The sequence below is a fragment of the Lathamus discolor genome, chromosome 18, assembly GCF_037157495.1.
Source record: "Lathamus discolor isolate bLatDis1 chromosome 18, bLatDis1.hap1, whole genome shotgun sequence".
In the NCBI taxonomy this organism is placed as follows: Eukaryota; Metazoa; Chordata; class Aves; order Psittaciformes; family Psittacidae; genus Lathamus; species Lathamus discolor.
This window is the reverse complement of record NC_088901.1, coordinates 2,049,456-2,073,399: the sequence shown is the minus strand read 5'-3', so window position 1 is coordinate 2,073,399 and position 23,944 is coordinate 2,049,456. Positions and strand designations below refer to the sequence as shown.

Here is a 23,944-nt window from a genome sequence, read left to right as displayed (position 1 = left end):
AGGGCCCTGGGGGGTTCAGTCTGGAGCAGAGAAGGCTCAGGGGGGACCTGATCACTCCCTACAAGTGCCTGACAGGAGGATGGAGCCAGGAGGGGCTGGGCTCTGCTCCCAAGGAACAAGGGATGGGACAAGAGGAACCGGCCTCAAGCTGCCCCAGGGCAGGTTTGGATGGAGCTGAGGAACAATTCCTGCCCCAGAGGGTGCTCAGCATTGGAACAGGCTGCCCAGGGCAGGGCTGCAGGCACCGGCCCTGCGAGTGCTCACACACCATGGAGACGAGGCCTCAGTGCAATGGGTCAGTGACTGCCTTGGCAGTGCTGGGAACGGTTGGACTGGATGAGCTTCAAGGGCTTTCCCAACGCGGCTGCTTCCACGATTTATGTGCGCTGAGGAGATCCCCCCTCAGGCTGCTCTTTGGGCTGCACAGCCCCAGCTCCAGTACCGTCTCCTCATGAGACGCTCCAGACCCCTGAGCATCCTTGGGGGCTCCGCCGCACCCTCCCCAGCAGCTCCTTTTCCCCCGGGTGACTGTACCCCGGCGCTGCCGATCCGTTACCACCGTTATCCAGCACCTTCAACGCTCCTGCCCTCCGCCAGCGCTAACGCCGCCCGCCGCGCCCCGGCCGCCACCTCAGCGCTCGGCGCCCCCCCCCTCCCACTTCCCGCCAGCCCCCGCGGTGGGCGCGGCGCTCCCGTCGGGCGGCGCGCGGCCGGAAGCGGAAGTGAGTGCGCTGGTGATCATGGTGCCGCCGGGGCGGGGAAGGAGGTGCCGCCGCTGCCCGCAGCCCGGTGAGCGCGGCGGGGCCGGCTGCGGCCGGGGGGATGCGGCTCCGGGCTGGGGCGGGGGGGGCTCCGCGCAGGCCCCGCTGGCGGCTCTCGGCGGGGCCGGTGCGGGCCCGGGCCGGGCGGGGGGAGCGCCGCGGTCGGGCAGGGGGCACCTTCCCCAGCCCGCGGGCGGGGGCCGTGGCGCAGGGCCCGGCGCCTCCAGCAGCGCCCGCCCTGAGGCTGGGCGTGCGGCCGGGGCCGCGGGGCCTCTGCCCGGGCGCTGCGGGCCCGGCCGGGGCAGAGCCGCCTGACTTCCCCCCCCCCCCCCCCGCCCGTCCTTGTGTTGCAGATGAGTCGCTCCGGTGTAAGTGCACGATATCGCACTGAGAGGCGGTGAGCCATGGGGGAGAACAGTCCCGAAGGCAACGTTATCTACTACGAAGTGGAGGAAGACGATTTAACCCAAGATGACAATATGATGAGGTTTGCTGATAAAAACGGGCTGGTTTCTTCATCGTCTGGGACGGTCTATGACAGGACGACTGTTCTGATAGAGCAGGACCACAGCGTGCTGGAAGATGATGAGGATGAAGGGCAGTGTGGTGATCACTTGCCTTTTTTACCAGAGGGTCATGAAGAAGGATTTCATTTAATAGCAGATCATGAAGGAATGTCCCAGGGTTACGTGCAACACATTATTTCTCCAGATCAGATTCACCTGACAATAAATCCTGGTTCAACTCCTATGCCAAGAAATATCGAAGGAGCAACGCTCACTTTGCAGTCTGAATGCCCTGAAACCAAGCTTAAAGAAGTAAGTAGCTAAATATGATTCTGAATGTGATTTGTATTGCGAGTGCTTTTCACCTGGTGCCATAAGTGCTTTGAGGATGTGGGGCTTTTCTAAAGCTGTTTGCTGGGAGGCAGTCAGAAGGTTCCCTTGTTCTTAAAGGTTACTGTGGGGTGGAATGAATTACACTCCATTAGGTCCAATGGTATACTCAGTGGTAGTCATGCTTTGTGCTGGTAGGCAGAGCTGCTGCCCACAGTGGAAAAAGCTGCGAGTGTCATCAGTTTTCACTCAGATATCCTGCTGCTCGCTTGCGAAGTGGTCAGGAAGCACGTTCTGACATGTGGGGACATGATAGACAGCAGGAGAGCATGGTATTGAAACCATGGTTGTGTTAGTGGTGGGTGGAACTTCAGTGGACATTTATTATTCTTTTGGTTGGGTGATTATTTTGTGTCCTCACAGATAACCCAAACTCTGTTTTTTCTTGGTTAACCACGTTCTCGAGGCCTTGGCTGCACTTCCAGGCTGGTGGTGGTAGTTGAACTGTGAAAATAAACTGAGGGAAATAAGGGAAGCTTTAAAGCAGCATCTGCTCTTGTTTGAACTCTTAAGTCAGCTTACACATATAAAATGGCAGTTACTTTCAGTTCTGGTTCCTTAATGGATTCTACCTGCATGCAAAGTGCTGAGGGCGTGTACTTGGCGTTCTCACTTTCTAGGTGCAAAAGCAATGTGAAGCTGACTGAAATATCAACACAGCGATGACTTTGTGCTCCCTTTTTGGCCCTTCCTAGTTAAATAAAGGATGATCTGTACAAGTGTCCCTGCTAGTGTCAGTGGTGGAAGTATCAACTGCTTGTGTAACTGATACTGAGTGTAAGAGAGGATGGCAGAAATGAGACCCTTGCTAAGAAAGGAAGCTGGGTTTGAACGCTGAATAATTCAGGTTAGCAGGGAAGCTTCATTAGCACTCTCTTGGCAAGGAGGAAACGGGGCTGGAGGAGGTTGGTTCTGTAATCATGGAACTTCTGGATTGAGGTTTGTCCAATAAGCCCATGTCAGTGTAAGGAACTCTGCTCGGTTGTTATTCAGATCAGCAACTGCTGTATCCTGTGTTCTGAGCTGCTTAAATACTTGATTTTGGTATGTTAGTCACGTCAGTACTTTTCTTTTTGTAGGATAATAAGCTTGTAATCAGTAGTGTCTGAGAACAGTGTGTACTGGCTAAACCGGCGTTGGTGACTGCACATGCAATTAAACTGATTTTATTCCATCACCTCCCCTATTAAAAAAGGGAGCTGGTAGGACCTGGAATTTCCTAATGAAATGAATTTATTTTCCATGTCTTGATTTAGTTTTCTGGAGTGGAGGGGTTGTTATTTGAGTTGCAGTGGAAATAAGCATAGGTGGCACTCCTCAGTCTTTAAACCCCTCTTTGGTCCTGCTCTTCCAGATGCTTGGTGGGTTGTCTGGAGATGGGGAAGGAAACATTCCAAAGCCCTCAGATGTTTGGCTCATCTCTGAAAGTCCAATTCTTTGGTACTTTGAAAGCATCTGTCACGGTTCTAACACCTGAGAGAACTCTTCTAAAGTCTTAAGTTTTCAGGGCAGTGTTAGACATTTATGAAGCAAAAGATAGTTTTACGCTGCATTTATTACCTTCAACTTCCTCTTGTTATATTCTGCGTTCCTCACTGTAGTTCTGTGGGTGAGAATAAACGTGATCAGAGTCTTGTATTTCAAATGCATTATTTTGTTCAATGATAACATAGAAAAAAGGAGCAATTGCAGGGGACTCTCCTCAACTCAGGATGAGTTAAGGGCAAACTGAGCAGTTGAAGTAGACTTTGGCACAGTGTGGCAGGTTTTGCTTTTGCCACTCTTTTGATTACTGGACAATTAGTTCCTACTTCTAAGTTAATGCTTAATCACAGCTTTCGTAGCTTCCCCCTGGTGCATCTTCCTGGGAGAGACAGCACGTTGTCCTTTGTCTTCAAAGCAGCTTGTTTCTGTACTCCTCATACACATCTGTGGCTTCTCCTGGGCTGCCGTGTGCCTCTTTTGTTGCTGCAAGTGTACAGGGATACTCTTGAGTATTTACTGCTGTAACCGTGAGGTTTTCGTGGTCAATAGCTACATAATTTATGTGTATGATCAGCGCTTGTCTGATGTGCTAATGTTCCTAATGGGAAAAGAGAATTAAATGCTTTACTGCTTTAATTTTGCCTAAAATGTGGTGGTAGCACTGCTTCTGTCTGCAGTAGCCTTCTCAAAATGACTTAGGAAACAACAGACTCGGCCTTTGAGTAAAGGGGAAGGGCTGCAAGGCTTCTGGCCTGCTTCAGGCCCTGAAACTGAAAGTGGTCCTGCCATTTTCCTTTAAAGATGTGCATTAGCATCTGAGAACCAAATCCTTCATCTAGAATTAGTTCTCTCCTTTTAAATCACTTTCTAGATCGAAATAGAAACACCTAGAAGGCTTCACAGACTCCTCACTTGATTTTTAGGTAGTTCAGATCGCTTGTGCGTTATGGGGATTACAGTGGAGAACATCCTGTAGTGTGGCATGGAAAGTGTTAATTTCCAGCTGCCTTAAATCTGGAACAGGGAAGTTGACTTCAGCCCTGATAGGTGAATTGGACTGATCGGGTGATGGCTGGTGAAGTTAATGTACCTCTTCTCCTGTAATAAAATGTACTTTCTGACCTTGTGGCTGTCTCTTATTGGTCTCTGCTCTTGGGTTTTGGCTGACTCAACACAACCGAACCTCTAAATGATGTTGTAACACTGGAGTATTTAGTGATAACTTACCTCATTTGAGGCATAAACCAAGGGTAAGTTGCTTTATAGTGGAATCACTGTTTCCTTCTCTGTATGGTGCTTTTCATGGTGCTGTTTGTCACTTTATCAACAAGAGATTATAGCAGAGATTACTCAACTCCTATATACTCAGATTTTATAAAGCATTTTTAAAGGGGTCCTACTGGCAATTTTGTCCCCTACAGAACAGGTTGGAAGTAACTGAGAGCCTTTCGCTTTCCTTGTGGAGAGCTGCCTAGAACCCAAATTATACCCAGCGTGAGTTGCCAAGTCCTCTCTTGGGCTCTGTAATCACTTTTAGATGTTAAAGTTTCTCAACTGTAACAGTCAAATGAAAGGCTGATAATTAACATTCAAGCTAATTTTATTCAAGTGTATCAGATGGCTCATTCCTTTTACTTCACAAGAGAGAATGAGATTTAATTAAGTGTTAGGACTGGCACACTGGAAGCTTCTGCATGGTCTCTCTGCCTGTTGCAGTAGCTGGAAGGCAATGAAATCAAGTTCAGTGTAATATTGCTTCCTGGTGATCCAGATAGCTGGCTGAGAAATCCCAATGGATTCACTACACTTCAGACATTGCCTGTTTCAGTAACCACAGGAGAGAACAACAAAGCACAGTGGAGGCTGCTTTTGAGATAAAATGAAGTAGTAAATGGACTGATGGGTAGGCCATAGGAGATGGTGAAAACCGTAGCTCCCATTCAAGGTGTTAATGGAAGTTCAGCACACAAGGCTGTGCTTTTGAGGGTGAGGTTGTGCATGTACATTTTCCCTTGTTGTCCTCTTCCACAGGTAAGCAGCTCTGCTGGAAGCACCCAGGTGAAAGGCAGGCACTCTATGGGAATAGTGGATAGGTTTGATAGCCTCTTAGCATCCTTTCCTACTGTTTTAGTAGATTTTTTTAGCTAGAAACATTTCAAATCACTTTTTTCCTTTCCTCCCTCTTCTATTAGATGATTATTTTATAAGGTCAGCCTGCTTTCTGACGCGTGCTACCCCTTCCTCAGGTGGTGAAGCAGAAATACTGAGTTATCTGATCATTAAATGTTCTTTTTCCTTTGGGGTCAAAATCTCTTCCATTGTCTTTGATGTTTAACTGCAGACCTACCCTGTCTGGATTCCAGAAATGCTTAAGAATGGTTAAGCATGCAGCATTTTGTCTCTTAGGTAAAGAGGTACCAGTGCACCTTTGAGGGCTGTCCACGCACCTACAGCACTGCTGGAAACCTGCGCACTCACCAAAAGACCCATCGTGGGGAATACACTTTTGTCTGCAATCAAGAAGGCTGTGGCAAGGCCTTTCTTACCTCCTACAGCCTCAAAATCCACGTTCGAGTGCACACTAAGGAGAAGCCGTTCGAATGTGATGTGCAGGGCTGTGAAAAGGCATTCAATACACTGTACAGGTAGGAGGCCTCTGCTTAATTCCTCTCATAGACGTGGCTGTTGTTCTGCAGGTTGCATCTGCTTTTTGTTTGTGTCTGGATCACAGAATCATAGAATGGGTTGGGTTGGAAAGGACCTTAAGTTCATCCAGTTCCAGCCCTCCCTGCTATGGGCAGGGACACCTCACACTAGACCAGGTTGCTCCAGGCCCCATCCAACCTGGCCTTGAAATTGTTATACTTCTTCCAGGTACAGATATGAATATAAATCCTCCCAAAACATGGAAATGCTGTGCCAAGAGTAGGATGACAGAATCTATGATGACGTACTTGGCTTATTTATATTATAATAGTCTTGAATTGTAAAATCCAGGGTTTTTGGTCGTATCCTTTTTAGGTTGAAAGCACATCAGAGGCTTCACACAGGGAAGACATTTAACTGTGAATCAGAAGGCTGCAGTAAATACTTCACAACACACAGCGACCTGAGGAAGCACATTCGAACACACACAGGAGAAAAGCCATTTCGGTAGGTCCTTGGATGGCCATTTTTACCTCTGTGGGACTTGTGTAATGGACTGCCTGTGCCAAAAGGCAGCTCTGACAGTCCTGAATGAGAAGCTGTTCCTGGGAGAAAAGAGCTGAAGGCGGCTGGCATTTGAGCATGTTTGTTCTAGAGCTCCCTCAGCTGCCTGGAGAAGTGGGTGAAATGACTGTCTTCGAAGACAAGAATAGTCGAGCTATTTTTCAAACCTAAATGTGTGCCACAGTGAGCATGTTCTTAAAACATACTGCTGCTGCTCCGCCGTGATGCAGGGTTTATTCCATGAAGGAGGCCCCCTGCAAAGGCTGATTTCATGCTTGGATTTTACAGTTCTATTCAAAGCCCTGCTATGGTCTGTGTAGCATGCACAGGAGCTGTTGGGAGACGCCTGATTATTAAAACAGATTAGTTTAGGCCTGCTTTTCTGAGTCCTGGGACTATTGCAAAGCATGATCTAAGGTGGTAACTAACTTATCAGGTAAGCCTGATGCTATCTTTTCTCTGACACCTCTTTCAGGTGTGAGCATGACGGCTGTGGGAAGGCTTTTGCTGCAAGCCACCACCTTAAAACACATGTTAGGACACATACTGGTAAGTCCCTAGGGTTTGTTTCTTCCTGAGTTGAACTTAATCAGTTTATATTAACTCTTAGAATCCTAGTATGTATTTATACTTACATATAATATGTGGGTGACACCACACTGACACCACTAAGTGGTGCAGTTGATATGCTTGAGGGAAGGGCTGCCATCTAGAGGGACCTTTGCAGGCTGGAGGAGTGCACCCATGTGAACCTTATGAAGTTTAACAAGGCCAAGTGCAAACTCCTGCACCCAGGTCAGGGCAGTTCCTGATATTCCATTTATGCACTTCCCTGTATGCTTGACAGGTCTTGAATTTCATTAACATGTTTCACAAACGTATCAGTAATGACGCATCAAAATGAAGCGTCACGCTCCTGTGTCAATTCACGTGGTAAAATGGAAGCTTTTTCTGCAAGACTCCAAAGAATGCTGAATGCATGATGTGGCATTAAATAATCTTGTTTGTATGAAATATTACTAATCTCCTAGGTGCTTTGAAAGTACGTGTCTGATATAATGTTTGTAAGTCTGTTACATGTGTTTTGCCCTGCCTACAGGGGAGAAACCCTTCTTCTGTCCCAGTAATGGCTGTGAGAAGACTTTTAGTACACAGTATAGTCTCAAGAGTCACATGAAAGGTCATGAGAAAGGACATTCCTATAATGCACTTCCCAATAACAGTGTGTCTGAGGTTAGTAGCATTTCTTCCTAATGCTTCTGTATTAGGTGGAGATAAAAACATAACTGTGGGGAAGAAATTCATTGATCTAAAGGTTTAAGACTTGTAAGACTTTCTAAAGGTTTAAATATTTAAGACTGGGATTTGCAAAGCTAATTGTGAGTACTTGGTGCCCTGTCTCCCATAGATGCCTCTGTTTTGAACTGAGAACTCAGGTTAAGTCCTGCACTTGCTGGCATTCAGGGTGGCAGTGTAGGGTTTATTCTCAAATGCCGTGTTGACAGCGTGTTGATAATAAACAGAGGGATCAGTATTTCCCAAACTTCCCGCATGGTATTTGGTGAGCAGGTTTTATTTAGAAAAGCTCATTTAAATTGGTCTGTTCATTTTAATCACTCCAAAATTAATGCTTGGGCTGCTCCTGCTTTGAATATGTCCAATACTGACATGAGTTTATAGGCAGTTAGATGTGTTATCGTGCTTTCCTTATAGGTTCTTGCGTTTTGATCAGAACTATGTAACAAGTATGTGAAGTGAAATAAATACTAACTGTTAAAAGCTGAACTTTTTATCTTCTATAGGCTGATTTGTTGTTTAAATTCTTGGAAGCAATGTGCAAACAATGTTAAGAATCCTTGATAGCTGCCGAATCTCCTTTGCTTAGTAATATTGCTTCTTTGAGTTTAGAACTGAGATTTGGATCACATATGGGTAAAAAATCTGCCTAAGCAGAGTTGTATGTCTAGCAAGTAATGAAAAAAACATTTCTGATGCTACTTCTAAATATGTAATTTCATCTCTTTTTCTTCTTTACAGGATACAAGCCACTCGCTTTGTCTGAGTGACTTAAGCCTCATATCGACAGATTCAGAATTGCGGGAAAACTCTAATCCAGTGAGTTACTGCCCTGGAATTGCCTCACCCATCATTTGAGTTTGGCATTTCTCTGGCAGGGTGCTTGTCCTGTCAACTAGAACTCAGCAGAGTAGATATGTGTGGCTGGTGGATTCTATTTCACTTGTTTGGGCCTCCAGCAGGCTCTGCTTCAGGCTTTCATTTTGCTACTGCAGATGGAGGAGATGAGTTCTTCCACAGCATACGTGACTTTGGATGAGATTGGTTTAGATGTACTGAATGCTGCTGCTTTATTTCCTGTGGCTCGTGGGAGTTTGCAGGAGGCTCAATCTTGACAAAAATGTGGTTTTTACACACCCTATTGAGCCTGTAAATTGACAGACATATTACGGCTGTTCTTCTGGGAATGTTGGAACAAAACCCCCAATATTTCAGCATAGTTGAGTGAAAGAGAGAGATTTTCCTCCAAAGTACTGCAGTGCTTAATTCAAGCAGGTTTTTAAAGGTTCTGCATCTGATTTTACCATAACAGTGTTCTTGCTTATTGATAGCTCTTGACTGACCTTAAATGTGACACAGTGAAATTGAACACTAAGGAGACAGGGTCATTCTGTTGTGTTTTGATGTGGAAGCAGCATGCAGTACTTTGATATATCCTAGAGCACTGTGGATGACAACCAGTACATAGTCTGGGATCTAATCTAAGCGGAGCCATTTTGTTTCTGCTCCAGAAAAGGTTTCACAGAATAGCCAAGAACAAATCAATGTCTGTTTCTGACAGAAATGAGGGTTAAACGAAGTGTGGATGCAGAAGAATGTGTTTTCCTTTTCAATGACTTATTTTTGTGAGCATTTGGTAAATTTGATTGTAGGTAGTAAAAGCTCAGTGGTGTTTTACACTAGGGAACTGAAATACGTTGCCTTTCCTGAAGGTGGCTGATTATTTGGAGAGGTATTTCTGACGTTCGTACACTACTTGAATGGGATTTGTTCCAAGTTTATGGAGACCTGAGATGGAACATTATCTGATGCCTTCCTCTGTATTTTCTATTTGCCAGACACATGGACAAGACCTTAGCACAATCTCACCAGCAAGCATCTTTGAGTCGATGTTTCAGAGCCCAGATCACACTGCAAATCAGGATGACTCTCAGCAGACAGGTACAGATTGTATCTATGCTATTTCAGGAGAGCTTTTTAACAGTTTTCCTTTTCTGTACTTAGCATTTCACATTGAAGATTGCTGCCCCACATAACTCTTAAGTAGCAAACAGAACTTTTAACTTCAGTATTGAAATGTATTCATAGAGGGTGTTGTGCTGGGATGGTGATGGAGGAACTGACAGAGCATTTACAGCATGCTGTCATACAATGCTGACACTGATGCTCTGGGGCTTTCCACATAAGTGCTTTTTCAAGCTTCCTCACTTGATGTAGCTGCACAAACTGGCTGATAAAAAGGCTTCTTGGAGCTAATGAGGCCGATCAGCTTGTGTGTAGTAGTGAGTGTTACTGGCTTCCTAAATTTGGACCCACTTTTTGATTTCACTGCGTAGTGTTATATGGTTTTGAGCACTTGTCTGAAGATGGGAAGTGATAATGCCTGACTTAGCAACTAGCTGAGGGATTTCTGCTAAGTTCATTGAAAAATCAGATCTTATGGGAAGTGATGTATTTCTGTTTTTCCATGTTTCTTTTGGCAGCTGCCTTGATTGATGGTTTCAATGGCGATGCAGACTCTGTCACTGCTGTTCCGCCTTCTGCAGGAGACTCGGCGTCATTGTCTCTTCCACTTGTACTGCAGCTTGGCATCTCTGAGCCTTCACATTCAGCACTACAAGCCTCAGCAGCCCCTGCTGCTCCCTCCTCCATAGGAACCAGCTCACAGCAAGCTGCATTTGGAAATCCTGCAACTGTTTTACAATCCCCAGAAGTGCCTGTTCCTCACAGCACACAGTTTGCAGCCAGTCACCAAGACTTCCTGCAGCATACTCAGACCCCACCACAGCCCCTTGTGCAAGGACTTTCAGTGGTTGCTGGGGCATCTGCCCCAACACCATCAAGCGCCACTGAGCCCCTGCCAGCTGTCGTTCAGACTGTGCCTGTTGGTGCGAACTCTGTTCTGACCAGTAATCCAACTATAACAATTACTCCTTCTCAGAGCACTGCTATTCTGCAGTCCAGCATTGTCATGGGAGAGCAAAACTTACAATGGATCTTAAATGGTGCCACTGGTTCTCCTCAAAGCCAAGAACAAATGGTTAGTATGTCCACTACATGCAGTTGGAATCATCTCATTTCCTCCTAGAGTCCTTTTGAAAAGGAAGAGGATCAACCCTGTAACTGTAAGATAACTGTAAGAAACCAGGATGCAGTGTTGTATAATGCTTATCATGTTAATATATATAAATATGCCCCCAGTGCAGCTCCTAAAAGAGATAAGGAAATAGAAAATAGATTGAGATCTTTAATCTCTTCCCCAGTGACAGGCTTGGCACAGCAGTTATCAGTTTGGTGTCAGCCAGAGTGCCACATGGCCTGAGAATATATGTGGGTTTAAATCTACTACTTTTGACAAGCAGAGGCACAAAAGACTCTAAAGTTGTGTCTAGGCATTTTGTCATCTGTCTTTTCTTGGTGTAGCCTGATAAAGATACTGAAATTTTCTGGGAAAACAGAATGTTTCTGGTTCTCCATTAAATCTGGGTAGCTGAGACTAAAAGTGTTTCATCATTCAGGATACTATTGCCATCTGTGGGCCTTCATAGCTGAAAATGGTCAAGCATCAATGGCTGTGGGTACAAGCAGGATGAGCAAGCGCAGTAGCTGTTGAATTCAGTTGTCAGAACCCACAAGCTATGTTAACAAGCCTGTGGTGTAGGGGGTCATTGCTGCCAATCTTTAGGACCTCTGAAATAACACTCTGAGTTTTGGGATAGTCAGAACATAGCACAGAACCTAGCTAAATGTTATAATTGATGATTAGTTTCCTGTGTGTTCTCTTTGGAATATGTTCATAGCTGTTTCTTTTGCTTGAAGCTGCTTAGAATTTGAATAATAGAATTGGGATTGGAATGAACTCACACTTTCTCTCTTCTTTTTCCCTTTTCTTTAAAGCCACAAGTTCCAAAAGTGGTAGAAAAAGTTTTTTTTACCACCGCATTACCAGTAGCTGGCAACACAGGTAAGCTGGACACTGAACTTACTTCTCTTTCTCTGTTTCTTTGTGGTATTGTTGGCTTGACCAGCATTTGTGGTGCATTTATTGCTTCTAGAAACGTTGAAGAAAATCTTTTCATATTTCTACCTTTCTGAGGTTTTCCATGCACTCAGAGGCTTGTGCTGAGATCTGTCATATAGTTATTTCTGTGACAACTTGTGAATTAGATCATAAATTTGATCCAGCGTTCATAAAAGTAGTATTTTAATGGAACTTATGTAGAGGAAAAGACAGAAATGCAAGGACATGATATGTCTTCTTGTCTTTTGAAAGAAGACATGGAACAGGTAATAAATGAGTAAACTTCATCAGTTCTATAGCAGTTGTTTTTAGTGAGCATTATGTATGAGATTCATCAAAATGAAACAACTATAGAAGTTCTGTTCTTACACCATGTTATTATATTGCAAAGATGAATCAGAGTCAAGAGAGATCAGGTAAGTTTAAACTGTAAATCTTAAAGAAAGGAAGCCAAGCAGATAGAGCAACATGGGAAGAGTGAGGAGGAAGCATGAGAAACAAGTTGGAAAAGGAAAGCAGACTAGGGAAAATGAACAGGAAAATACCTGTGTTGGTGTTAAGGAGCAGCATCGCTGGTGTGATGTTGTACAATCATCTTCAAAGATCGGTACATAGGGACTGGGGTATCTGAGTGCCACTCTGTATTAGATTTGATGCTGTGGAAGTTCTAATGCTTGTCAGAGAAAAGGCATAGTGTGCTGAGCGTGGGTTCAACCTGAGCAGGTTGTTCATCAGCAGAGAGTTCTTGCCACGTTTTTCTTACTTACTTTTTGCTATTCTTCGTGCTTGGAGAAGGTGAGCTGTGATCTCTGCTGCAAGGCGCATACAGTCTAATTTAACAAAGAGGATTTGTCTCTCCCTGCTGTGAGATGATGTAGTTCCATTGTGTTTTGTCTCTGTTTCACCTTCAGGAAACCCTGTTCAGCAGATTGGTCTCAGTGTTCCTGTCATTATTATAAAGCAGGAGGAGGCCTGCCAGTGTCAGTGTGCCTGCCGAGACTCTGCCAAGGACAAAGCCACTGTTAAGAAGGAATGTTCCTCACCTGATTCAAAAGCTTTGGAGCAGCCAGCTCCCCAGCTGCAGCCTCAGACCTTTTCTTCCTCTTCTCCTTCATGTGGGCAGAGCAGTCAGATAGTTAACCCTCCAGACTCACAGACTGAAACATTAAGTGCCATGGATGTATCGGACTTCCTGTCCCTCCAAAGCCCTGAAACCCCATCTGATATAATTCCAATTGAAGCACTACTGCAGGGTGAGGAAGAAATGGGTTTGAATAACAGCTTCTCTAAGTGAAGATGTTCCAGATTTTCCTTTGCACCTGGAGGGTAAAACCCTCTCGTTTAGAAGCAGAAACTGAAGGATCAATTCTTTTTCCTTCCTCTGTGGAAGTTTTGTGGCTTATTTCTGCTTCACAGATGTCATCTTAGTCACGTCCCAGGTACATCCATCTTTGAGAATCTATCTAAAAGAAAAAAGGTAAAAAAAAAAAAAACTAAGAAAAAAAGAGAAAGCTAAGTTATATATGAACTGTTTTGGCTGCACTGTCTGTCACTTTTGCTTGTCATATGTGAACACAGAAGTTAAGGTTACTCGTGTGCAAAAAGATTCTAAAAAGAAAAGGGGGGGTTTAGTTTGTCTCCAATTGCACATCGCTTATGTTTGGGATTAAGGTACTGGCAGCAAGTGGGTCTTTGTTACAACTCCTTGGGTCTATGATTTTTCTTCTGTCTCTTTTGTCTGATACTAACCATGCACTATAAGGGGAGCCCAGGAAAGGAATCTGCTGTAGTAGAAAATGGCATTCTTGTAGAAGATGATTTATCTGCAATCTGATTGGAATGTGATTGTCGCACCACTGAGTTGGGAGCTTTGTACTAACGCTGTTACTAAAGCCTACAGAAGCTTTTGGGGAGTTAATTTCAAAAGAGCACAAGTACCTTGTGCTCCTGATGGATCTGTTCATTTAATTGCATTAGGACTTCAAAGGGTGGTGGCAGACACTGTTTCACAAGGTGGAAACACAATTGGAGCCCCTGCTTACTCAGACTCAAGAGTCTGTTTCCTTTGCCTCTCTTTGAAGGATGCAGTGAGTCCCAGGTGTAGTCAGGTCAGTGCCTGCTGCTCTTTTGATTTCTTTGGCTCTGAACCAAGTCATCCTCTTAATCCCCGTGACTGTTTAATCAGGAGCATGGTGCCTTTGCTGGTTACTCTCATCTTTTGTCAAGAGCAACTCTTCAGAATGATTCAGCCGAAATTCAGTTTGAATTCAGTGGGTCTATCCTTCAGCTGTCCACAAATGCTTCCCTTGTTTTCTGTTAAGCTCTATGATTCCTGCCTGAATCTGCCTCCAACCTACTGCAATGCCAGCTTTTTGTGCACGGGGCTATTTCTTGACTAAAAGAAGTTACACGACGTAGTAGTTTTTCATATCAAACTGAAAGTCTATATTCTAACCTACTCAGGGTAAATAAACCACGAACCCCCCCTTCCACCAAAAAGCCTGTAATGTTGCAATAAATGCAGTCTCATTCTAAATGGTTTATTTATGCTGCATTATTTTAAAAGATGTAATTTTATAGTGTTCTATCCATCTTTCTGGCTTTGGCTGTCAGTCCTTTTGTGTTAAAGGAAAGAATATTAAATAGTCTTTATTCAGTTTACAGTGTTGTCATTAGTGAGATACAAAGATAATGACTGTAAGCCACTTAATGCGGAGTGTCTCTGCGCACTAAATTTAGGAATGCGAAATCCCAGTGGATAGAGGTCTCTCATCCTTTGTACTTGATCAAAGCTGCTGTCTGTACCTGCTGGGGGGAGAACCCTCTGGCTGCAGCCAGACCTCCCCAGGATGTGGGATGATGAGCAGGTTTTTTGACCCTCTGGTGATGTGCTTTGTGTAGCCTTAGTGAACGTGCTGCAGCAGCATGGATGGAATTGGCTTTTCACCTCTGACAGCTCCCGGTTGTGAAATGCAGAAGGGTGACGCTACATCCTGTTAAGGTGAATGTGAGGGAGGAGAGGCTGTGCCAAGAAGGCTTTGTGCCTGGGAAGTGTCATCTTACTGTGCTAGGGCAAGGTGCTCCCTTTTGGTAACTGCAGTGATGAGCTTGGGGTCACCAGTGGAACTGTAGCATGCTGATTATTTCCTCTCTGTGTTGGTGTGTGTTGCAGTGGGAATGTGGGTCCTGCAGCAACAAGGTCTGCATCCATGAAATGCGGATTAAGAGTGTTCTAGGTTTGGTTCTTGTAATGGTAATCCCTAGAGGGTAGTGAGATAGTGGTCCTTGGTTTTTTTTTTTCCTCCTACATCTTAGTTTTGTGATGCAGTTTGGTTGCATGGCAGCAAGAGCTGTTCAGAACACAAAAGAAACAGTCTCAAGCCTGTGTGGCTCAGCTGTCCTCGCAGAGGTAATCTCCACCAGTGAAGAGCTCTGCTTTGGAGGAGTGTGAGTGGTGCCTGGAGCTGTGTTGGGGTGTCCCTGTGGGGCACAGGCCACTGCAGGGAGGCCTTTTGTGTTTGAGGGTGAGTGGATGCGTGTGTGTGAGAAATTCCACTAACACAGGAGCATGCAGGTTCCCCTGGAGTTGCGGGGTGATGGGTACAAGGGTACCAGATGTGGCCTGGATTTAGCATTTTCTGAGCCTTTCTGTCCTTCAGGAAGGTGTTTTTCTGTGCTGCTTTTGCTGCTCGTGACTTAGTTCACCTGAACCACCTTTCCACTGGGCCCGATAACTTCAGAAACTGCTTTGTGACAGAAGTGAGTAAAAGAATCTACCAAAGGCTTTGAAATCAGAAGCTGATTTGGAAGTGTGATTGTGTGCAGCACCTTGCTGCTGCCATCCTCTCTGGGTGGGTGTCAGCAGCTAACCTCTCTGCTGTTTTCTCCTCACACCTACTGTTTTCTCTTGTTGTGTTCTAGGAAAAGCAATGTGTTCCAAGTTCATGCTGACTTTTAGGTGCACTGGTTTTGCCGTTACCCTCTTGTACATGCATCAGACAGGCTGCAATTTAGGTGAAACTAATTAGACGTTGTAATGAAGCGAGAGCAGTGTGATGATTCTGTGACTGCATAGGCCACTGCGCCACGGTCTATACATCCCACCTGATTGTGTTGTACAGATGTGTGCTTTTGTTGCTTCATTGATGGTCTGCTTTCCAGAGTGTCCCATGCTGTATGTAGCTGATGTGTTTCACAGCAGACATTTGCATCCTCAGGCCTTGCACTGCTGGGGTGGTGGTTAATGCGCTTCAAAGGGAGCAGAATATCAGTAGCTGGCAAGAGAGGGCAGTTGCCCTGAGAGTCCTCAATGCCAGAAATGTCTTCCCCTTGTTGCCCCAGCATTTCGCGTATTCACAATAACATTGTTAAAGGAAAGGGGAGAGTTTCTGCTGCTGTAGATCTGGTAAGACACTGGGTTCCCAGGATGGGACATGTTCTGTTAATACGCTGGAGCCTCAGAACAGCGTGTCCTCCCTCTGCAAAATCCACCTTTCACAAACCCCTTCACCTATCAGTCAGAGAGCAAAGCTGCACTGCTCGGGGTCCTTCTGTGTTAAAGGTTTGGCTGTTTTGTGGCTTTTGGGGATTTTCTTGGTTCTGTACAGTTTCTGGATGGGTGCAGAAGCTTAAACATACTGAATGGGTCGAATTGCCAACATCGGTCACTCCAGTCACCAGGCAGTGACCCAGGGAAGCAGACTTGGCATACAGTTGAAGGCTGTAGAAGTTGTTTTTCATGCTTGTAGATGGTAGAGGGATGGAAAATCAGCACTGTTTAAATGCTGGTACTGAATTATATAGAACAAAAGTACGAATTGGGCACTTGTATAACGCTGACTGTGCCCAGAAAGACTAGCTCACAGAACCTCATACTGGTATCTAAAATGCACTTTAGGTTATTTTATCTTTAACCCAATTGCTGCAATTTCTTTTGTATATATACTTTCACAAAGTTTATTTTTGCTCTGAGTAAAAGTTAACAGGGGTGTGCAAAGAAGAGCACTTAACTTGGTGCAATACTTGTAGCTAAAGATCATTGTCCCATGTGGTCGGTCTGTCTGTGTCTGTCTAACTGAGTATGTGTAGTAACGGGCTTGGTGATGTACTTGCCCTTCCCTGTCTGTACCCAAACTAAATTATGCATCATTAGCAAATGTCCAATCTATGCAAATACTCCACTGAGAGCACTGTGCTGTAGCAGGCCTTTTCTCTCATGCTTTCTGGTGGGCTGCTTTTCACTTCTGTTGGACACAGCCAAGCTCCTTGGTGTACACCCTCCTTCCCACGTCCTCCGCTCCCTTCTGCCACATGAGGGTGAGCAGAAGTGACAAGCTGTTCTGAAATGGGCATGTTGCACCTTTAAAGTCTTCAGGATCGTTTTGATGTCGTGTTATCTGCCTTACTTCATGGGGGATGGTGCCTCTGCAGCCATCCAAGGTATTGTTTTTTGGAACTGCAGCAACGTTGTTAAAACTGTTTACAGTACTCTTCCTGCACCGGTTGGGAATAAGGCTTGGAGAAGGAATTAGGCCCATTGGCTATGGAACTGCTGGGGGAAATCAGTTAAAGTGTAGTTGCCCTTGGAGTTGATGGGTGATGCAAAGCTGTTCCTGGTTTGGGGGGAGCATGGCTGGCAACTGAAACAAGAGGCAGCCAGGTCTGTGATGTGGAGCAGACAGGGTCATGGTGGCATCAGTGGCTGGCTGCAGGGCCTCGGGCAAGTCATGTAACTGCCCCGTGCCTCAGCCTCTTCCTTGTGTAACGAGGACAGTGCCACTTGTCTCTGTGGAATGCTTTGAGTGCATAGTCGTTGGCATTAGTGACCTGAGCTAGCTAGGCAGAGTCCGTCTGTATTGTAAGGCAAAAACAAGAAGCAAAGCATGTGTTTAATAAACCCTGCAGATTTCTGATGGCATAGGTTTTAATTGTACACTGTTTTTTCCATGACATATTTTGGAACCAATGTCAAGGTTTTTATAAGCGTTACCTGGAGTTGATACTTACGGACAGGGCTGAACTTTTAACTTTCTTGCGTCTCGTCTTGGTGTATTTCCTCTGTTCTAAAAGTCGGGTTCTGTGTCTGCACTGAGAAATGCAAATGAAACTGGATATTTATGTAGTTGTGTACGTAGTCGAAGTGTGTGTGTTCTTGGAACTAGTTTAAAAATCCCACACCATGCTTTTGGTGGTGTGCAAGCTGGCCAAAATTTGGTTCATTATGCAGTGTACACTTTCTCAAACTAAATGCAGTTTCTACTTTTTTCTTAAAAACAGGAGATTTTTTTCGTATGATCTTTTTTCATCAGAAACCAGGGTCTGTTTTTTGCAGTACCGTAGTTACAGTAGCTGGTATTTCTTGCTGTGTAGCTTTGTGTCCTTCCACTTGCTTACTGAACCGGAGCGATCGGTCTGGCCCTTGCTGTGGAGTTGTAGTTGCAGTTGGGTTTCACACGGAGCGGTGTGGTGGGAAAGGATGAGCAAACCTCGAGCCTGGTTCGTTACCCAAGTCATAGTTGGCACTGGCATCATTAGGAAGCCCAGGAATTATAGGAGAACCATAGGTTGTCTCCTGACTGCTTCTGGTTTGACATGCGTGAGGAGCTGGGCAGTGGGCTTGGAGATGGCAAAATAAAAGAACCCCAGTTTTCCAAGAGTGTGTGTATGGGTATTAAAGGATTTTATTTAACTATGAAACATGGGGAAAAAAAAAAAAGTGCTTACATTGAGCAATGTGAAGATGTTAGTTACAGGTACAGTACTTCCAAAGGAAGAGCATCTCCAAAACCCCCAAACAAAGAGTAAATATGAATTTGTATTTTTTGAAGAATGTAAAATGTGAAATAATGGTGTTTGCTTAATTGCTCATTTTGTATGAAGTTAATATTGTACTTTGAAATATCTGCAAAGAAGTGGAAATTAACTTTTTTGGAATTGAAAGCAATATTAATACTAATGGAATCCTAATTAAATGCTTATTTAAACATTGTGTTACAATAGTCTTTCCTAAGAGTATTTATGAGTTCCTGGGGAGATGCATGAGGATCCTTCCCCTGCCCCCTTAGGAACTGGTCAGGATGTGAAGGTATTTCCTCCCCACCTGCAATGCCCTTCATGAACTCCATACGCTCAGGAGTTGGAACAGAAGTTGTTAAAGTTGCTCTTCATTTATAGAGAGGGGAGAGCCTTGCTTGGTCCCCTTCATGCAAACACCCAAGCAGGTGCTATGAGCTGGCAGGAGCCAGCCGACACTGTAGGGGCAGGGAGAAACGCAACTCTTCCTTTGGTTAACATGAGAGATTCAGCATTCCAGCTCTGACAGTTTTAGGTAGCAAGTGCTCCCCACTAAGGAGAAGAGGAGCTTTGGGGAAAGATAGTGTCAATAAGGAAAACAGAGTTGGGCCCCCTGTAGCTTGTGCATGTCTTGGATGCTGCCTTTGGGATTGCAGGGAGCGTCAGGACCGAGTCTCTGCCCGCAACACAGAGCGTTTCTTCCTCTCCAGCCTCCCCACCGTGCAGTGGATCATTCCCAAGTGCCGATCCTATGAACCGTCGAGGGAAGAGGCGATGCTTGGACAAACCGGCGCGATCTGTTCAAGGCCACCGTTGTTCCAGGCAGCGGCCGCCCCGCTTTGCTCTGCAGGGTGAGGTCAGTGAGATAAGGCTCCGAGGAGCTCCAAGGCCACAGCTGCGGGAAGCGCCGGCCGCGGCTCCTCGCTACTGCTCCGGCTCTTTCGGCACCAGGGCAGGGGCAGGCGGGCGGGCTCCTCCAGCAGCGGCCCCCGGGCCGAGGGGAGGCCGGAGCTCAGCCAGGAGCGCGTCCATCTCCGCCCTGAGCTGCTCGCAGGCGGCGATCAGGTCCCGCAGCCCCCGCTGCCGCGCCTCCAGCAGGCCCCGCAGCTGCCCCTGCCGCAGACACAGCGGTCACCGCCGGCGCCCGGGGCCGCCCTCCGCTCCCTCCCCGGCCCGCACCCGGCACCCGCCGCGCTCCCTCACCGCGTCCGGCCGCCCGTCCCGCGTCGCCATGGGAGCAGCCCGCCCCCGCAACGTCGGCGGAAGTGCGTCAGCGCGTCTCCCGCGGCGGGCCGGAAGCGGGCCGTGCATGCGGCGGGCGGCGCGGGTCGCGCTGGCCGGGGACGGAGCGGCGGAGCCGGGCCTGGGCCTGGGCCTGGGCCGCCCCCGCAGCGCTCGGCTGCTCCTGCCGGCCGGCGGCGCGGCGCAGCCCCAGCCGCGAGGTACGGCCCGGGGGAGGCGGTGGCGGCGCGGCGGGGCCCGGGTGGGCCGGGCCGGGCATCGTTAACCCCCCCCCCCTCCGCCTTGGTGTCGCGCAGGCTGGAGGGAGGCGGTGTCGGCCGCCGCCGGTGCGCTGCGGGCCGGCGGGCTGGTGGCGGTGCCGACGGACACGGTGTACGGCGTGGCGTGCCTGGCGCAGGACTCCGGCGCCGTGCGGAGCATCTACAGCCTGAAGGGGCGGAACGGGAGGAAGCCGCTCGCCATCTGCCTCGGGGACGTGGAGCGCCTCTACAGGTGGGTGAGCGGCTCCGCTGGGCTCCGGAGCCCTTGCACGGTGCTGTCATGCGAGCCCGAGGCCACGGGGGACGTAGCGAAGCCGCATCCTCCCGCTGTGCAGGTACTGCCGTGTCGATGTGCCGGACGAGCTGCTGCGGGACCTGCTGCCTGGACCCGTGACCCTGGTCTTACAGCGTTCGGAGGAGCTCAATAAAGACTTGAATCCCTTCACATCGGTAGGTCCTGGCTGCAGGAGGTGGAGCTGGGTTCGAGGGACGGTGTTTTGTGCTTCTGCTGCGGTAGTTTTTACTTTTACGAGTCTGTTCCCTGTGCTTATCAGTGATGGGTGTTTTCCCAGAGCTGGTCCCTGTGCTGTTGTGCTCCCTGTGATTTACTGAACACGGCATAATGCAGCTGATTTACGTCTTGTATCATTGCTGGTTCAGTGCTTCTTGATGTGTCATTCTCCAGAGCCTCAGCTTTAAGAGCACGTTGGGCAGCACAAGATTAAAACTGGTTCCTCTGTGTAAAACCATGTTCTTTTCCTCGTAGCTGGTTGGTGTTCGTATTCCAAACCACCCCTTTATCAGGGAGTTGGCACGAGCTTGCTCTGGACCACTGGCTCTAACAAGTGCTAACATCAGCTCGCAGGCCAGCACGCTGACGGTGTCGGTAAGGTTGGTTTTGTCACGTAAGGGATGTTTTTGTGGTAGTTTGTCAGAGCCCCGGGCTCCCGCAGTCAGAAACCAGCTTGTGCAAAGCTTGTGACCCTGGTGGTGGCACAGCACCAGGCAGGTGCCCCGTCCTTGCCCCCAGTGTCCTGACAGGCTTCTGGCTTGCTTTTGTGCACCCTTAAACAGTGGTGCAGGTAAGAAGGCTTCAACCAAAGAATCCTTGTGGCTTCCCTACACGTCTGAGATAAATCTGCTCTCAGGAATCAAGCTGGGATGTGTTCATGACAAAGATGTGAGCTGACCAGAGGAGGCAAGGGGAGAGACCATTTTCCCTCAACACCAGAACTTCCAGCAATGAAAACACGATCACAAACCACCCTCTGGCCTGTTTGCCACATCTCTTTTATCTTCATCCCAGGAATTCCAAGACCTGTGGCCTCAGTTGTCCTTAATCATCGATGGAGGCCCAATTGGAGACGTTCAGAGCCCAGAGTGTCGCTTGGGGTCAACTGTGGTTGATTTATCTGTGTCGGGGAAGTTCAGCATCATTCGGCCTGGCTGGTGAGCTCGCTGTGCTGCATGTATCTGAGCTGCTGCTTCACTTGAATTGGAAAGAAGCTTTCAACTTAGAGTGGGTCCTGGTTTGCTTCTTTTCGCGTAGCAGATGAACCTGCACATTAACACTGCTTAGGTTAATGACCGGCTCACTCAGCAATCCTAAAAGAGCACTCCAAATTCCCAGTGTAGGACAACCCTTTCTAAAAGCTTCTAGTGAAACACTCTGGTTTCTGGAGTTTGTGTTCTCCCTGCTTCAAAATGCAGTTCTGCATCTGGCTGATTGCTTCCCCCCTGCCAAAATGCAGCCTAACCCTTCAAAAACCTGTTTTCTGATGGTTCTCTTTTACCCCGCAGTGCGCTGACACCTACGGTTGAAATCCTGACGCAGAAGTATGGCTTGGTACCAGAATCATCTTAAGACTTCAGGCTCGGAGGAGCTGGTGAGGCTGGGCACCGTGTGCCTGTGCATTCAGGAAATGGGCGTTCATGGCCTTGTTTAATAAGGTCGATGGGTTCTGTCAGGGTTAATAAAGATAGAAAATTTGGAAATAGTAGTTGGTGAGTATCTGTTAATTAGCATCAGAATCCCAGCCTGGTTTGGGTTAAAGGGACCTTAAAGCTCATCCAGCTCCAACCCCTGCCACGGGCAGGGACCCCTTCCACTGGAGCAGCTTGCTCCAAGCCCCTGTGTCCAACCTGGCCTTGAGCACTGCCAGGGATGGGGCAGCCACAGCTTCTCTGGGCACCCTGTGCCAGCGCCTCAGCACCCTCACAGGGAAGAGCTTCTGCCTAAGAGCTCATCTCAGTCTCCCCTCTGGCAGGTTCAAGCCATTCCCCCTGTCCTGTCCCTACAGGCCCTTGACCAAACCCCTCTCTATATTTCTTGTAGACCTCTTAGGTACTGGAAGACTTTTATAAGGTCTCCCTGGAGCCTTCTCTTCTCCAGGCTGAACCAGCCCAGCTGTCTGCCTGTCTCCATAGCAGAAGTGCTCCAGCCCTTGGATCATCTTCATACATCTGCTGTAGTCTGAGAAACCAACCCAGACATGAGTGCTGACCTCCTTGTGCTGCTGTATCATTCCCAAATACCTGTCTGTTTCGTTAACACGGTTAGACCTTTGAAATACAACTATTTGCACATTAGCCTGTTCTCAGGATGGGGGGGGTGTGTGTGACCCACCCCCCACTTATACCACTTATTCCATGTCTTGGTTTATTGTATCTGCACTGAAAGAAAAGCAAAGATGGAGAAGATGGTTTTGAGCTTTCACAATGTTATAGCCCTGGTGTTCTCTGGCTGTTTCTTTCTGTTCTAAATGTAATCAAAACCTGCCACTGAGATGAAGCTAGAAATGCTTTTGAAAATTAACGTATTCCAATGGTCCTTGTCTAGACAAGGGCTCAGAAGGACCTGGCTTCCTTCTAATACCAAGAATGAAACAAGCTCTTGGTGTGCTGGTCTTCGTTTTTTAGATGTGGACTTCCCTCTCTTGATTCTGTTCTGGAAACAGTGCTAAGCAGGGAAGTAAATAGGGAATAGATGGAAGTGTCTGTTGGTATTTATCCTTCATTGAAAAGTAAAGTTAATGGAGCTACTGTTAATTTGAAACAACTTGGATGATTTTCTTATAAATGCTTACTTTTGGACATCGTTGTCCATCACTTTCAGGTGCTCAGGGAGAACAGTAACTCTGTTCTGTGAAGGAGATGATCTCTGGCCTGACTCTGAGAGCAGCCCGCAGAGCTTTCATAGTACTTCCCACTTGCTCTGCTCTGAGTGTTGTGGCTGTTCCAGAGGCAAATGCTGGTGTTGATGTAGCCCGGGCTGACCCTGGGGATGTACGTCAGGTTGTTGGAGGCACAGAAAGTCTTCGTTTGCTTTCCAGTGCTGGTGGCATGAGCCAAAAGAGAAACCATTGGATGCAGAGTACATGTACATACCGTTGTATCCCATGGAGAGGACATCATGCTTGTATCCCTCCACCACCAGCCGTGCTATGAATACAGTATCATAAGCGGTGTTGTGGAGAGAGTGGGAGTCTTGATGACATGAGAAGGTTGGCCCAGGATTCAGGTGGTGTCTCCAGGAACCGCCTGCAGGGAAGGAGGCGGTGGGGCTCAATGGCGCTGCTTTTTGATGGGTGGTTTTAAATGGCTCTATTGAGCCCATCATCCCACAAGCAGCTGCTGTCATTTGCTTTCCAAATAGCTTCTTTTGGGCTCCTTGCAGAGGTCAGGCTGCCGAGGGTGGGTGCTCCAGGGAGGTGGGAGTTGCTTTCTCTTTCCCTATCTGGTGTCAAGGACAAAGACACTGCCCAGAAACCCACAGCCCAGTGAATTTGCTGTCACTGTTCTGCCAGTTCAGGGCCTCTAGAAGCTGTCTGTGAGAATTTATGAGGTGAAGGAGCTTGAAGGCAGGGTGGAACCATCCAAATAACAATGATTTGGAAGCAGTGAGTGTGAGGGGAGAGTCAGGCTCTTCAGGTCCAACAGCCAGGTCTAACTGGGTGAACTGGTTGCATGGCTCAGGCTGGG

The 23,944-nt window shown here is 47.2% G+C and overlaps 2 protein-coding genes and 1 long non-coding RNA gene across 4 annotated transcripts; 2 read left to right on the top strand and 1 right to left on the bottom strand.

The window, feature by feature from the left end:
* Positions 1–709: 709 nt before the first annotated feature.
* Positions 710–18,652, top strand: MTF1 (metal regulatory transcription factor 1). Its single transcript, XM_065697594.1, has 11 exons — positions 710–789; positions 1,115–1,579; positions 5,549–5,787; positions 6,164–6,295; positions 6,828–6,901; positions 7,452–7,585; positions 8,390–8,467; positions 9,487–9,589; positions 10,132–10,688; positions 11,546–11,612; positions 12,581–18,652. Exons 2-11 carry the CDS (start codon positions 1,166–1,168, stop codon positions 12,961–12,963), a joined length of 2,181 nt encoding a protein of 726 aa, XP_065553666.1. The 5' UTR covers positions 710–789; positions 1,115–1,165; the 3' UTR covers positions 12,964–18,652.
* Positions 18,326–19,716, bottom strand: LOC136023292 (uncharacterized). The gene is made up of 2 exons (XR_010616546.1): positions 19,665–19,716; positions 18,326–19,574 (listed from the first exon to the last, which is right to left on the bottom strand). It is a non-coding gene; the product is annotated as an uncharacterized LOC136023292 (long non-coding RNA).
* A 54-nt stretch (positions 19,717–19,770) lies between these two features.
* On the top strand, positions 19,771–22,653 carry YRDC (yrdC N6-threonylcarbamoyltransferase domain containing). Of its 2 annotated transcripts, XM_065697518.1 has the most exons (7): positions 19,771–19,903; positions 20,000–20,195; positions 20,299–20,413; positions 20,730–20,849; positions 21,270–21,412; positions 21,764–21,849; positions 22,299–22,653. In XM_065697518.1, exons 1-6 carry the CDS (start codon positions 19,771–19,773, stop codon positions 21,825–21,827), a joined length of 771 nt encoding a protein of 256 aa, XP_065553590.1. In that variant the 3' UTR covers positions 21,828–21,849; positions 22,299–22,653. The 2 variants fall into 2 exon arrangements, with proteins under 2 accessions (XP_065553590.1, XP_065553589.1); XM_065697517.1 differs by lacking the exon at positions 22,299–22,653 and having other exon boundaries at positions 21,764–21,958.
* The last annotated feature ends 1,291 nt before the right edge of the window (positions 22,654–23,944 follow it).

Excerpts from the sequence above, each read along its gene's own strand:
- MTF1 (XM_065697594.1), top strand. The coding sequence starts at position 1,166 with ATGGGGGAGAACAGTCCCGAAGGCAACGTTATCTACTACGAAGTGGAG. Across the intron at positions 9,590-10,131 it reads GGATGACTCTCAGCAGACAG|CTGCCTTGATTGATGGTTTC; the intron begins GTACAGATTGTA and ends TTCTTTTGGCAG. Across the intron at positions 11,613-12,580 it reads ACCAGTAGCTGGCAACACAG|GAAACCCTGTTCAGCAGATT; the intron begins GTAAGCTGGACA and ends TTTCACCTTCAG.
- YRDC (XM_065697518.1), top strand. The coding sequence starts at position 19,771 with ATGCGGCGGGCGGCGCGGGTCGCGCTGGCCGGGGACGGAGCGGCGGAG. Across the intron at positions 20,414-20,729 it reads ACTTGAATCCCTTCACATCG|CTGGTTGGTGTTCGTATTCC; the intron begins GTAGGTCCTGGC and ends TTTTCCTCGTAG. Across the intron at positions 21,413-21,763 it reads AGCATCATTCGGCCTGGCTG|TGCGCTGACACCTACGGTTG; the intron begins GTGAGCTCGCTG and ends TTTACCCCGCAG.